Source organism: Rhincodon typus, chromosome 17 (genome assembly GCF_021869965.1).
Source record: "Rhincodon typus isolate 14 chromosome 17, sRhiTyp1.1, whole genome shotgun sequence".
NCBI lineage: Eukaryota > Metazoa > Chordata > Chondrichthyes > Orectolobiformes > Rhincodontidae > Rhincodon > Rhincodon typus.
In genome coordinates, this window is record NC_063348.1 from 3,383,548 (window position 1) to 3,399,960 (window position 16,413).

Consider the following 16,413-nt stretch of genomic DNA (forward strand, 5'->3'; position numbering starts at 1 on the left):
ATTATAGCAGTTTGTTCCAGATTCCCACCACCCTCTGGGTGAAAAACGTTTTCATCTTATCTCCTCTAAATTGTCTGCTCTCACCTTAAATATATGCTGCCTGGTCATTGATTCTCCATCAAGGGGAAAAGATTTCTTCCTGTCTATCCTATCCATGCCCCTCATAATCTTATACACCTTAATCATGTCCCCTGCCAATCTTCTCTGCTCTAAGGAAAGCAACTCCAGTACGTTCAATCTCTCCTAATAACTGAAACTCTCCAGCCAACATAACATCCTGGTAAATCTGTTGTGCACCCTGTCCAGTGCTATCACATCCCCCTATAATGTGGATTACAGAACTGCACACAATACTCTAGCTGTGGCCTAATCAATGTTTTATACAGTTCCAACATAATCTCCTGGCTCTTAAACTCTATGTCTTCACTAATAAGGTATACCAGATGTCTTGTTAACCACTTTATCTATTTGACTTGATATGGACCTTGGGAAAGCGACCAACATAATCGAAGACCCCTCCCATCCTCTTCCATTGGGCAGAAGATATAACAGTTTCCAAACACATACCAACAGATCTAAGAACAACTTCTTCCCTGCTACTATGAAACTTATAAATGGACCTTTCATAAATTAGAGTTGATCTTTCTCTGCATCTTCTCTGTAGCTGTAACAATACACTCTGCATTCTGTTCAATTACCTAATGTACTTATGTAAGGTATGATTTGTCTGGTTAGCATGCAAACAATACTTTTCACTGTATCTTGGTACATGTGACAATAGTAAATTAAATCAAATCAAATACCTTAAGGAACTGGTGGACATGCACACCAAAGTGCTTCCGAAGGTCTGCAAATCATCATGTATTCCCTTGCCTTGTTTTTCCTCGCCAAATGCATCAAATCACATTTACCCAGATTGAATTCTATTTGCCACTGCTCAACCCATCTGACCATCCTGTCTGTATCCTCTTGTAGTCTATCTTCCTCACTATTTACCACTCCAACAATTTTTGTATCATCTGTTAACTTACTGATCAAATCTCCTACATTCAATCTAGATCATTTATATAAACCACAAACAGCAAGGGCCCCAATGTTGACCCTTTGGGATCCTATTGGGCATGGAAATCCAGTCAGAAAAACACCCCTCAACCATCGCTCTCTGCTTCCTGCCACTCAGCCAATTAAGGATCCAATTTACCAAATTTCCTTGGATGCCCTTGCTTTGCAGGTCATATCAAAAGCCTTGTGGAAGTCTAAGTAGACAACATCATGAGTCATCTGGTCATCACTTCGAAAATTCAATCAAGTTGATCAGATAAGACCACCCTTAACAAACCACGCTGACTGTTCATGATTATAATCCCTGCCTTTCAAAAATCAGATTAATTCTGCTTCGAACAGCAAGGATAGACTGAGCGGCCTGTAGTTTCTTGGTTATTTCCCCTAATATTTCAATGAAATCTGAAGGTTGCTAGGTTATGTTTTTAAATAACATTGTGTGCATTCTAAAATCCCAGGTACTGGGAGATAATGACATTCCCATGCATATGCTGCACTTTTTCGTTTGAGTGATAGATTTGCATTTGGAAGGAGTTGTACTCCAGCATACTCTTGGCTTATGTCTTGGTGATGTAGAGGCTTTGGCAAGTCTGGAGGTGACCACTTGCTGTAGAATAGGCAAAATCTATTATTGTTATTAAAATGTTACTCACCATTGTTGCAAGATTTTTGGGGTCTGATAGTCAACCTACTGCCCTCTGACCCTTCTCCTCAGACAGTGACCAAAGATCAGAGTGTTTAAAAAGGCCTTTATTACTCACTGTAGCAAGGGGCTCCTGAGCATCTAACCATGATATGCTGGAGAACCCGAACAGAGGCAGTTCTATGTTTTGATTCAGTTACAAGAAATTGACATATATAATTAAGAGGTACACAGTTATCCAGATCCAATTATTACTATTGATTAGATTTACATCATGCATAGAGTACAATTAACCATTCACTACATAGATACATCTAAATAATTGCAACCTATAGTTAGAAGACAGGTGCATACTATCAGGTCAAATTGCACTACAGACTATAATTTGTTTTTAACGTAATGTTTTATATCTAGCTTAAATATATCAAACAACCTCCCCTTTCTGTTGTCCCTGGTGTTTTAATAACTTCTTTCAAGACACAGAGGTTCGATGAATTAACAGCGTTGTGCAGTTGTGAGCACTGTCATTATAATTCCTTTACAATCTTGCAGATAGGTCTGCTTCTAGAAGAAATGGTATGCTGATCCCACATATCTTCCTATGTTTTGTTTAACCAGCAGTTTTGTGTCCATGTGAATTTATTCACAGCTAGCAACTGTGTGCTAATAAATATCCCTCTGCAAGTTAGTTTTTTTTAAACCCTTTCACTCCCTCCTTATAACTGGTCGTATACCAATATTGACTTTTCTTTTGTTAAGGACACCTCTGTGATCCTTTGGGTGGCCAGACCTCTAGATCCATGGAGGCATCCTAAACTACCCTGCTATAAATACTAGCTTCTTTTTTTTAATCCATCTTTTGTATACTGGTGTGCAGCGAAGGGTGGTCATAATCATAGTGATTCTTCATTGTTGACAACACGTAGCTGTCACCCATATAAGCAATGTTATTAGAAATACAGTTAAAATTAGATTTTATTGTCACATGTACTCAAGTACAGGGATACATGGGTACAGTGAAAAGTGTACAGTGTTGCCGATGCTGGCGCCATCTTAGGTACAAAGGTACCCAAGTACAAAATCTTATGTACAAAGTAGAGAATAAGTTGATGGGTCCAGGACTGTTTCAGTTTTGTTTCAGCTTTGATTGCCAAGTTTACTTGTATTCATTCCTTAAGAGTTTGCTGTCTGGAGCACCTGACACATTCTGGAGCAATTTCTTTAGTCTTCTGCATAGCCGGTATGATCGCCTTTCCTGGATTTTCAGCAACTTGTCATTTGTCATTCGACCAAGCCCAAAGCAGGCAGCCTGTTCATTTTGCTGTGCAGATGGAACTCCCCACTCAGTCAATAAATCAGTCTTAAATCCTGGTATGACTCTGAAGGGAACCCAGATGTTAAAGGGGTGTATGACCTCCTCACGGGGTTGGATATTCGATATTACGTGTGTGGAGTCAATGTAATGTATACAACTCCATACATGTTCACCACAAAAACTAATAATGAAGGACCATCTATCTATATAACTGCTAACAGGGTGGACTCGGCTAGTACTGGTGTAGAAGCCATCCTTAACAGTCAGTATTGTCAAGAACTATTTACATACACAATCGATAGACCTAGGTGTGTTCATGTTCGATTTCATAATCTCAGTACTCGTGGATATCAAAGACCTACCCAAAGTCTGAAAGTAGTACAGCTCCCCCCACTCCAGATAAGTTAGTCAGGGTTGGAAAGGCCAACACTTTACGTGATGTGACAAAGGTATCCTTAGGAGTGACCTGCAACATTTTGTTTTTTAGAGGTATTACATTCCACTGATCATTCTAATGTTATTTGGTGGCCTAAGGCTCAGCTCTATGGAATAATCGACGATTACACTTGCAGAATTTCCCCAGAGCCTCAGAATTGTATCAAACGGAGTGTACTAGGAGATAGTGGAGGATTATAAGGGGTTGCAAACTCTGTAGTTAATTCAGTACAACTGTCTGGATTAAACAGCTCCTCCTCCTGGGTTGCCAAAGGAAAAGTCAGGAAGGGATTCCAGTATGGAGCTTATGGGACTGAGTATGCATTGACCACTGTAGACTGACAAAATGAAGGTTCTTAAAAAGCCTTGTCCGAACGTCTGAAGAAATAATTTTTGCTATTGAGGCCCAAGGAAACGAAGATTGTGCGATTACCTTGTCTGGGATTTGATAGATGGCGTTGGTCTAACATCGAGGATCTGAGATTCTGAACTATTCCCTGAGATTTACTTACCTCCCTGTACAAATTAAATCTTCTCAGAAATACACCAAGACAGACATAAACTAATGGTCACTTGGACATAGTGGGGGTCCAGTAAAGGAAGTTGTAAAGTTTATAATGGCAGTCCCACAGAGAACTTATTCCACGGAGTCTTCAAGGCCAGTTACAGATTTAAAACACTGGGGCATAAAAGAAAGGTTGGGTTTACTGAATTGTGTCTCATGGATATATGACCCACAAGGAGGGCATGGCATAATTACCAAGTGCCAGGAGCACAGCACGTGCTGGTTGGACCCTTGAAAAATGCAAAATAACAACGAAATAGCTGCTAACATTTCACCACTAGGAAAGGCATTTAAAACTATACATGGGAACCCATCCAGTGATACTTCATCACACTGGAGATGAGGTACTTTCTAGGTGGACTAATTTGTGAAACCATCCACAGTTTTTTTCTGCTACTTGGTGTACACAACTCCCAAGTGTCAGTATTATTGCCAGTTTCATACCTCCAATTGACTGGTGTGGCATTAACAGGATTTGTCTGTTACCCGCACACCCAGGGTTTGTAAATTGAGAAAAGATTCTCAGTCTTTGTGGGTGATGATTATAGTGCAATCCACATGCAATAGCAGTGCAAATAAACTGCTGTGACGGCGGATGTTACCTGGTTCGATCCAGAATCACGTTCCACCCATGAACGTGGTTAGCTAAACGTACTGCCCAATGTTTTGGCAAGTGTTATTTTTCCAACGTTCACTATTGGCATCTCCCATGCTTCCACAAGTATCTGAGAATCAGCAAGTACCTGTTACTAAGGCTGACCCCCACCAGTTGGGTAATTGTTAAGCTCCTTAGAATGCTTCTACAGTTGTAATTGTGTTTAGTGTTTCCATCTACTCCCCATTTTCATATCCATCAGCGGATACATATCGCCTGTAATAATAGCCTCATAAAGTCTGTGGTTGGAATCCGCTGCACACTGGTCCTACCTTTACCATTACCTTGTCTCCGACCCTTGGTACGTATGATTTTCAAACGGCTGATCTTGTTCTATTTCCTTAACCGCCTTCCTGTCCTTGACTTCATTCCAAATCATGTAAAAATGTTTATTGAGTTACCTGACAAATTAGAAGCTTGAACAGTGCATCCACTTCACTAACACCTTCCACCCCAACCTTAAGTTCACCTGGACCATCTCTGATACCTCTCTCTCCTTCCTGGACCTCTCTGTTTCCATCTCTGGCAACCCACCTGGAAACTGATATCCATTTCAAGCCCACCGACTCCCACAGCCACCTGGAATACACCTCCTCCCACCCACCTTCCTGCAAAAATGCCATCCCCTATACCCAATTCCTTTGCCTCCACCGCATCTGCTCCCAGGATGAGGCATTCCACTCCCGAAAATCTCAGATGTCCTCGTTTTTCAAGGACCGCAACTCCCCCCCCTCAGTGGTCGAGAATGCCCTCGACCGTGTCTCCCGCATTTCCCACAACTCATCCCTCACACCCACTCCCTGCAACCAAAACAGAATCCCCCTCGTCCTCACGTATCACCCCACCAACCTCCGGATCCAACGCATCATCCTCCGACACTTCCGCCATCTGCAATCCGACCCTACCACCAAAGACATTTTTCCCTCCCCACCCTTATCTGCTTTCTGGAGGGACCACTCTCTCCATGACTCCCTTGTCCGCTCCACACTCCCCTCCAGCCCCACCACACCCGGCACTTTTCCCTGCAACCGCAGAAAGTGCTACACCTGCCCCTACACCTCCCCCCTCACCCCCATCCCAGGCCCCAAGAAGATTTTTCCACATCAAGCAGATGTTCACCTGCACATCTGCTAATGTGGTATACTGTATCCGCTGTTCCCGTTGTGGCCTCCTCTACATCGGGGAAACCAAGCGGAGGCTTGGGGACAGCTTTGCGGAACACCTACGCTTGGTTCGCACTAAACAACTGCACCTCCCAGTTGCGAATCATTTCAACTGCCCCTCCCATTCCTCAGACGACATGTCCATCCTGGGCCTCCTGCAGTGCCACAACAATGCCACTGGAAGGTTGCAGGAACAGCACCTCATATTTCCCTGGGAACCCTGCAGCCCAATGATATCAATGTGGACTTCACAAGCTGCAAAATCTCCCCTCCCCCAATCGCATCCCAAAACCAGCCCAGCTTGTCCCCGCCTCCCTAACCTGTCCTTCCTCCCACCTATCCCCTCCTCCTACCTCAAGCCCCACCCCATCTCCTACCTACTAGCCTCATCCCTGCCTCTTTGACCTGTCTGTCTCCTCTCCACCTATCTTCTCCTTTATCCATCTTCTATCTGCCTCCCCCTCTCTCCCTATTTATTTCAGAACCCCCTTCCCGTCCCCCATTTCTGATGAAGGGTCTAGGCCCGAAACGTCAGCTTTCCTGCTCCTCTGATGCTGCTTGGCCTGCTGTGTTCATCCAGCTCTACACCTTGTTATCTCAGATTCTCCAGCATCTGCAGTTCCTACTAGCTCTGAAACAATAATATACTTTGTTCTTTCTCTGAGATGAGAAGATGATTTTCTTTAAAATTTACTTGATAAATCCTTCTGGATATTAAACAAAACAAAACTGAAAGAACTACGGATGCTGGAAGTCTCAAACAAAACCCGAAATTGCTGGAAAATCTCAACAGATCTCGCAGCATCTGTGGACAGAAATCAGTGTTAACATTTTGAGTCCAATGAACCTTCTGCAGAACCTGATGATATTTTTCAGCAATGTTTTGTTTTCCCTCTGGATATTATAAATGTCTAAAAATATTCAAGTAGTAAATGAAATATTGAATTTGAAAAAAGGTATTAACAATTTTCCTTTTATGCTTTGAAACAAAAGAGACTGTGTACACACATTTTGTTATTTTCCAGAATCCTTTTAAATTTCAGGTAATTGATCCCTTTAAATATTTTGGAATGTCATAATATAGGTTCTTTAGTATGTCCAGGCTTAGTGGTTCTAAAATTTCTGTTACTTAACATTTTCACAGTATTAACAAAAGACTTGGTGGGTTGAGGATGATTTCTTTCCAAACGTGAATGGTGTTTTTAGTCCATCACTATGCTGTGACATTGAAGTCTACAGATAGATTCAGGAGTTCTTGAAGCTGCCTTGCTGTATCTGAAAAACAAAATCAAATTCCATCCATCCTGCTTTGGGAAGAATGGGTTACTTAATCCAAATTTCTCTTACAATTCAGAAACCCCAAATTTACAACATTCTTGAGAATTTACAATGCTTAATCTTTTGAAGGGGCCAGGACAAATGTCTTGGATATAATTACATCATCACCCCCTCCCTTCAGTCTCCAGATGGGAGCTGTGTTTTTGTTTAAACAAAGGAAAAACTATATTCATTGCTTTTACTTCAAGTTTCAAACTCTGAAAAATCAGCTGTCTTGGATTTCAGAACATGCCTTAAGATACTTCAAAGAAAATTATACATCTAATGTTTCAAAATTCCATTTTCCCTTATTTTCTCTAAAGAATCAATTCATACCTATAAAGATTTAACGAGTAAGTTTTATTATCTTGAATTAAAGATTCAACCATATATTAGAATAATATTTGGAATTTCACTCTGACTAGAGAATGAAATGTAGTTTACCGACTGCAGGCACTTGAGAAGTTCACATTCAAGCGGAAAATATTTATTACCCCTATAAAGTACAAGAACACTCTTGCAATTTGTTATTTTTTTCTTCCACACAAGAAAGCTTTCTAGACACTTTCTTCCAATCTCGGATTTTAACGTTATGCCTCAAATCTTCCTTGTAGGAGTGAGAAGTACGGAAATTTAATTTGTGATCAAAAACACAGGCAAAAGCATACTGTCTCGATACAGAAGCTTGCCTACTCCACTCGGCTGTGATTAATATCTGTTATCTGTAGAATTTCTCTTTTAAGTCCAAAGTCCTGATTTCCAGAGAACGATCAACTCTTGGTAAATTCCTGTTTAAGGTGTTGCCTTATTGTGGCTTTATCTTTGCTATCAGTAGTTTATGCACTCCTCAAGCCTTTAAGCATGAAGGAGAATTATGCACTTGCCGCCCTTTATCTAAATTTTACCTAACAACTTCCAGTGTTGGCCAGTGATGTGAAGCGACATAGCCTGCTCTCTGCATATTTAGGTGAACTCAAATTCTGCTTTCTCGATGTTCACCTTTTCGGATTTCAGCATTTCATTTTCACGGTTCCTACAGCTCAGATTTTCGAACATTTTGCTCCACTATTTCAAAACCACCTGTACTTTCGTTACCGGTCTGCCTGATCACTTTATCCTCAGTTTCTAAACCACCCACACTTTTGTACCCGGATGGTTCAGATTCAGCACACTGAGCGCGGCCAGCCAGGTTCGATTCCCAATTAGGGAACCTGGTCTTATTGTTCTGGACATTCAAGTTTCCTGTGGTATAGTAGGATCACCTGGGCTCCTGAGCCTGGGTCTCCTCCACTCCAACCGCTCTTCTTTTCTCATTTTCTTTTTAGTTTTACTTCTACTTACTTTCTGGGGAGAGCTCGGTCGTGGCCGCATAGAAATATAGAAGATAGGAGCAGGAGGAAGCCATTTGGCCCTTTGAGCCTGCTTTACTATTCTTCACAATCATGGCTGACCATCCAACTAGTAGCCTAATCCCGCTTTCTCTCCATAGCCTTTGACCTCATTTGCCCCAACCACTATATCTAGTCACCTCTTGAATACATTCAATGTTTTGGCATCAACTACTTCCTGTGGTAATGAATTCCACGGACAACAGCGTCAACAAGGAAGGTGGAAGGAGGTAGGAAGGTGGCTTCATTGGTATTCGGAGGGTGGCGGTGGCTGGTGAGCCCGGGGCAGGACTTGGGTGGATAGCAACATTGAAGAGGCGGCTGGGGGTGAGCGCGGGATGCGACATTGGCTGCTATATCAGCAGAGGCGATGCTGGCAAGGTAGGCCCAGCAATGAAAGATGGTGCCTGAGGAGCAATGACTTCAATGTTGGTTGAGTCTGGTGCTGGCGGTAGTGAAAGACTTACGGATTCTCTTTTTTTATTATTATTCTTAAACTATTCAAAATGTCGCCAGATCATGGCAACAGTGGAAGTTTTCACAGTATTTTATAGCATTTTTCACTGTAAAATACATGTGACAAAATCATTTCTTCATTCTTCCTACACTGCCATCTCAGTCTGTCTAGTCTAGTCTAAGTTCGATGTGATCTGCCCTGTTGGACCTCTGTTCTAGACTGACACAATCCGTTGTTAAATATTCTTGCAAGTGAAAAATACTTACCAGATCATCAATTTCGCCTTTGTGGAGGGCCTGGCAGTAATCATATTCTCCTCCCAAGGTTGTTGCAAGAATTTCCAGGGTCTGATTGTTGGTATACTATCCTCTGACTCTTATCGACAGACAGTGACAGACAAAGATCAACTGGATGTTCAAAAAAGCCTTTTTTTTCACTATAGGACTCCAGAGTATCTAAACATATCTGGAGACACCAAAGGATTGCAGATACAATTATACTCTTTGATTCAGTTACAAGAAATTAACATATACCAGTTGAAAAGTGTACAGCTATCTAAATCCAATCATTACTACTAATTAGGTTTACATCATTCATAGAATATGTGTACAATTAACCAATCACTGCATAGGTACAGCAACAAATTGCAATGTATAATTATTATGAAGGCAAGTCCATACTATCAGGTATAATTGTATTACAGACTACAATTTGTTTTTAACATAATCATTTATATCTGGCTAGAATATATCAATCAATCAATCAATCAATCTCCTTTTCTGTTGTCCCTGGTGTTTTAATGATTCTTGCAAGACAGAGATTTAGTGAATAAACAACATCTTTGTGTTGCTGTGAGCACTATCATTATAATTCCTTCACTCATCTCGCAGATAAATTTGCTTCTAGAACAGATGGTATGGTGATCCTACATATCTTCCTATGTTTTGTTTAACTAGCAGTTTTATGTCCTTATGAGTTCACAGCTAGAAGCTCGCAACTGTGCGCCATTAAATATCCATCTGCAAGGTAGTTTTATTTTAACCCTTTTACTCATATATCAGCCCAGCATAGATATTATCAGTAATTAAGTATTTTAAGGAAAATGTAACATTAGTATGTAAGATGTCATCATAGACTGAAATCTGCCACCTGCCATTAGTCTGCTAATTATTAGCATAAGCAAAGGACAAGTTACTTTGAATTTGACCAAGAAATGTCATGTATGATGTGAAGGCCATCAAACCTGTGGCAGACTATGTTGTAAACTGATCTCTAGCTAAGTTCCGGGGCAAGTACTGCACAACACGAGTAACAGAAGATAATCAGAAGTTTCCTGATACATTAATCAGCTGTCTGAAGTTTCCCAGAGTGGGTAACAACATTAATTTTCCCATAAACAACCAGCAATACTATGTTTTCTTCTTTCAGAAGACAGAATACCTCAAAATCCAAGGGATTGTTGATTGCACACATGTCAATTTGGATCTTCTGTACATAATGATATAGTCATTATAAAAACATCTTCTACTTCACTCAGTTTAATCTTTAACCATTTTCACAGGATCATTTAGGTGCCAGTGGCAGCAAGGAAGATTTTTTCTTATTTTAAAACAATCTAAAATACTTCCCCCCTCTCACTGTAATTAGATTGAAAAAGAAAATATCAAAAGTTGTCTCTGTGGAATGTACAGTCTGGCTCTTGACATCAATATGGCAGCCACACACTTGAAAAGTACAAACTAGAAAAAAAGCACATGTAACACAGAGAACCATCAATGAGCGTTCCATAAGCTTGGTGTATATATTGCAAAAGAGAGTGGTGGTATTCAAATATCTAAGCCCAGACTGATAAGCCAGTTGGTAGTCTTTAGTGGCTTGTTATACCTTGACATGTCACAACATGGTCTATTGTTGGTGATGGAATTTTATGCAAGGCCAATGTGCCCATAGTGAGGTAGCAGCTAATACCTAGAATCCAGTTCATGTACAACAGCTGCAAAGTGAGAATTGACATAAGTAGGTTGATATATATTATTTATCTAAATGTCATAGCTAGTTGGGTATGGGAATGCTCCACAGCTGTTTTTGTGGTTTCCTGACAGCTACAGTTGGACAGAAGTGAAATCATGCTGAATTTCTGCCCCATCTTGGTTAAGATACATTTTGAGGAAATGTTGTTTTTGCAGCAAAATAATCCACTGAAAATAGTTCTCTTTTAATTTCTTCTTTATTTTTCTAGAAAAGTATGCTAAGCATTGGTGTGGCCTACTATTAGCTGACAACTCTACATTCACTCAGTGCCATTCACATGTCAACCCAAATCAATACTTTGAGGTACAAAAAATTACTAATGCCATTATATCTGATAATTATTCCACATATTGTTTGTAATGTCAAGCCTGTTATTTGTTTTGTGAAATTTTCAACATGGCTGCCATCATTCAAATGAGTAAAGAGAGCAGAAATGTATGACTCATACATGAGTTTTTGGTTTGCATCGATTTTGTGTTGAGTGTTTTCATTTGAAGGCATGTTTCTTTGTTCTGTCTTTGTGTAAGATTGACACCTTAAAAGTATGAGATGACATGATGCTTTTATTTTGCAGCAATGTAAATATGACAGCTGTAACTGTGAAAAAAGTGAGGACTGCATGTGTGCTGCCCTTTCTTCTTATGTTCAAGCCTGTGCAACTAAAGGGATCGTCATTTCCAATTGGAGGATGAATGTATGCTGTAAGTATGACGGTATCAACCATTGTTTATGAGTTTTGTGGCTCAGGTGGTAACACTCTTGCCTCTGAATCAAAAGGTTGTCATTTCAAATACCACTGCACTATTTTAACACATCCAATTGTCACCACAGAGTTAATCAATTCCATGCAGTATGTTAATGGAGATGGAAGTGCCATAGCTGGACATACATGAATGGTATGAAGGGTCTTATAGGAAGTACAGGTTGGCTTAGACAGTTAGATGAATCACTGGGGTCGGTGGAGGCATAGTATGGCATTAAAACTGTAAGAAATCATGGGGGTGAGTGGAAGGGCACAAAGCAGCATGAATTGGAAGTGTGTGTGGGGGTAAAAGGAGGGAAGGCCTGGGGGTGTTACGGATTTTATGTTATTCCTGAGACAATGTCTGACAGAATTGAGGTTGGGATTTGACACCTGACAGCCTCTGAACATTTTCCTAGTTGGATAGCCTGAATGCAGCCAGTATCCCCTCCCGCCAGGAATAAAAACTCTGCCTATATGAGCACTTCCTTCTTTGATGATACTGTGGCTTTAAAGAAGTACAATTTGCCCTTTTTTTTAAGTTAAGAGAGGTTGAGACAGAAGTGATTGGTCTGTTCCAAGCCAATAAAGTAGACAGCTTGAGGCCTTGGGTTTAGTTTTTAGTTGGAACAATAGAAGCAGCACGAATGGTTGGTGTCAGGCTCCCACAGGACCAGGATTTTAGTTTAACTTCTGGCAGTTGCTGGAGTCTTGAAGCTGGATTGTGGAAGCTGTTATTCCTCTCTGTTACAGCTAATTGGATTCTGCAGTTGGATTCTGTTTCTGTTGCTGGAATTACATGTGAAACAATCTATTTTACTGAATTTGCCTTTGCCAAGTATGTGTTTATGGGATGTTACTAAATTAGAACAGTTGTTGTTTAGCAGTTAAATAATCTATTCTTCTGTTAAGTTTTCCAATACAATTAAGTTATTCCAATTCTTCTCTCTTTTATTTGTATTTTAACTGTAGTACGAGAATAAAGTGAGTTTTGCTTCAAACCTGATATTTTGACCTTTCAAATTCCATCCGTTACAAAACACCTTACATATGCCTTTAAAAATAAGAAAACGTTGGGGTCTATGGTATGTTCTTAATATATTTGAAGGGGTTTTGGTCTGGTCCATAACACTTCTAAAATGAGCAGGCCAAGCAAGGAAGTTTCCTGACTACTGCAACTGGCCTCCAGGATAAAAACCCAGTCTATAGTTACACATTGTGTTATTAGCTGATGTTATGTACTATAAAATTCTGCAATTCTATAAGGAAGCCATTTGGCCAATCATGCCTGAATCAGCTTGCAAAAAAGCTACCCAGTTAGTCCCATTCTCCAGTTCTGTCTCCGTAGCCCTCTGAATTGTAAAATAACACTTTATGAAACAACATTATGTTTATTTATTTTAGATTTATTTTAAACTGGTAGTTTGGAAATTCCTCAAATTTTCTGTTTTTGCTCATTTCAGCCAAATACCTCACCTGTCCCAAGACTCTCATCTACAACTACAATATGACAAGCTGCCATCGCACTTGCAAGTCCCTAGGAGCACCAGATAAAACATGTGAGATTGACTTTGTGCCAGTTGATGGATGTGGTTGTGCTACTGGAACCTACATGGACGAAACTGGCAAATGTGTACCACCCTCCAGCTGTCCATGCTATTATAGGGGGTTGACAGTGCCAGCAGGAGAGGTCATTCATGAGGAAGATGCCATGTGGTGAGCTTATGAAGTTAATTAATGATTTAACTGTGCAGCAGCAGCTGAACACAGTGTTTGATGAAATCCTATTATTTAATTTTAGTACCTGCAATCAAGGGAAGCTGGAGTGGATTGGAAAAGAATTAAAACTTCAAGGTAACATCTTGAAAAGAAGTAATTATTCAGACGGACAACTTTTTTTGTGTTTTCTAAATCCACTTTTGGTTCTGCTTTCCAGCCTGTGTTGCTCCCATGGTTTACTTTGACTGCAATAACGCTTCAGCTGACAGTGTTGGTACCGAATGTCAGAAGAGTTGCCAAACCCTTGATATGGAGTGTGTAAGTGTTAATAATGAGTGGGATTATCTTTGCAAATATTTTAATAATCAGATACACTTATGATTCTTATATATTGTTCTTTATTCTTGACTTTAGAGCTACCATGCTGCTTATTCGTTCAAGAGTTTTTGTCTTTTAGTCTTCTCTGTTCAATGTATCACATGTAGCAAAAGCACTGTTGTACAGGTGGCACGATGGCTCAGTGGTTAGCACTGCTGCCTCACAGCGCCAGGGATTCGATTCTAGCCTCGGGTGTCTGTCTGTGTGGAGTTTGCACATTCTCCCCATGTCTGTGTGGGTTTCCTCCGGATGCTCCGGTTTCCTCTCGTTTCCTCCTGTGCAGGGGAGGTGGATTGGCCATGCTAAATTGCCCGTAGTGCCCAGGGATGTTTAGGTTAGTTAGGTTAGACAAGGGAAATGTAGAGGTAGGGGAATGGCTCTGAGTGGGATGCTCTTCAGAGGGATGGTGTGGACTTGTTGGGCCAAATGGCCTGTTTCCACACTGTAGGGATTGTATGTATGTATGTAACTCAGAGATCTAAGGAATTTTGGAACAGAAGTAGTTCATGCATCCTATTGAGTCTTCTGCCACTCATTTAGGTAATGACTGATCTGTGTCATAGCTCCATCACCCTGCTTTGTTTCCATATCCCTTACCTAACTAAACTGTATTGTAATGGGACAGACTTTGAACAGGCCTAGCAAGTAAAGTCTGGGCATCCATGAGGTTCGGTGGGCCTTCAGTAGTAGCAGAATCATACTCTAACCTCATGGCCCGGCATTTCCCCCCACTCAACCATGAACATCAAGCCAAGGGATCAACCCTGCTTCACTGAAGAGTACAAAAGGGCATGCCAGGAGCAGACCAGGCATACCTAAAAGTGAGATGTCAACCTGGTGAAATTGCAAGATAGGACTACTTGTGTGCCAAACAGCATAGTGGCAACTGTTAGGTAGAGCTAAGCAATCCCACAACCAACAGCTCTGATCTAAGTTCTACAGTCCTGCCACATCCAGTTGTGAATGGTGGTGGACAATTAAGCGACTCACTGGAGGTAGAGGTTCCACAAGTATCCCCATCTTCAATGATGGGGAGATAAAGCTGAAATATTCACAATAATCTTCAGTCAGAAGTGCAGGCTGGATGATCCACCTTGGCCTTTTCCAGCCCATTGCATCACAGATGCTAGTCTTCAGCCAATTTAATTCGTTTCACTCCATGTGGTGTCAAGAAGCAGTTGGTGGTACTAGATACTGCAAAGGTTATGGACCCTGACAATATTCTGGCAATAGTACTGAAGACTTGTGCTCCAGAACTTGCCACAACCCTACCTAAGCTGTTCCAGTACAGCTACAACCCTAACATCTACCCAACAGTGTGGATATTTTCCCAGGTATGTACTACATACAAAATGCAGGACAAGTCCAACCCAGCCAATTACTACCCCATCAGTGGTCTCTTGATCATCAGTAAAGTGTCAAAAAAAAGATAGAAGGTGTCATCAACCGTGCTATCAACAGCTTGTTCGCTGAAGCTTCTGTCCTCATTACAGCCTTGGCTCAAACATATGGACAAAAGAGTTAAATTCCAGAGGTGAGGTGACAGTGACAGCCCTTGAAGTCAAGGTCATATTTGACCAAGTGTGGCATCAAGGAGCTGTTGCAAAACTGAAATTAATAGGAATCAGGGGGCAAACTCTCTGCTGGTTGGAGTTATGCCTGGCATATGGGAAGATGGTTGTGGTTGTCAGAGGTCAGTCATCTCAGCTCCAGGACATCCTGCAGGAGTTCCTCGGGGTAGTGCCCTGGGCCCAACCATCTTCAGCTGCTTCATCAATGACCTTCCTCCATCATAAAGTCAGAAGTGGGAATGTTTGCCGATGATTGGACGATGTTGCCATTTGCGACTCCTCAGGTACTGAAGCAGTCTATATTCAAATGCACCAAGGTCTGGACAATACTAAGGCTTGACCTGACAAGCCGCAACTAACATTTGCGGTACACAAATACCAGGCAATGATCATCTCCAGTAAGAGACAATCTAACCACTGCCCCTTGGCTTTCAATGGTGTTATCCCCCATAGTCAACATCTTGGAGGTAACCATTGATCAGAAACTCAACTGGACTCATCATATAAATACAGTGACTACAACAGCAGGTAGAGACTTAGGAATACAACAGCGAATAACTCACCTCCTAACTCTGCAAAGCCTTCCACCAACTCCAAGGCACAAGTCAGGGATGTGATGGAACATTCCCCACTTTTCTGGATGAATGCAGCTCTAACAACATTTAAGACGCTTCATACCATCCAGGACAAAGCTGCCCGCTTGATTGGCACTACATCCACAAGCATCCATTCCCTCCACCCACCACAAGATACATTGCAGAAATTTGCCAAACATCCTTAAACACCACCTCGAAACCCCATGACCACTTCCATTGAGAAAGAAAGGGCCAGCAGATGAGGAACATCACCACCTTCAAGTTCCCCTCCAAGTCACTCACTATCCTGACTTGGAAAAATGTTGTTGTTCCTTCAGTGTCACTTGGTCAAATTCTAGAATTTCCTCACTAAGGGTCTACCTACAGCACACAAAGT

General features: G+C 41.2%; 1 protein-coding gene across 1 annotated transcript in view; it reads left to right on the plus strand.

Annotated features, from left to right (window-relative positions):
• LOC109924216 (mucin-5B-like) overlaps window positions 1-16,413 on the plus strand; it is a 123,435-nt gene that overhangs the window by 24,110 nt on the left and 82,912 nt on the right. The window contains exons 14-18 of the mRNA XM_048607281.1: window positions 11,240-11,334; window positions 11,606-11,732; window positions 13,237-13,489; window positions 13,575-13,627; window positions 13,710-13,810. Of these exons, the coding sequence (XP_048463238.1) occupies window positions 11,240-11,334; window positions 11,606-11,732; window positions 13,237-13,489; window positions 13,575-13,627; window positions 13,710-13,810 (629 nt within the window). The remainder of the gene's footprint in view (window positions 1-11,239; window positions 11,335-11,605; window positions 11,733-13,236; window positions 13,490-13,574; window positions 13,628-13,709; window positions 13,811-16,413) is intronic.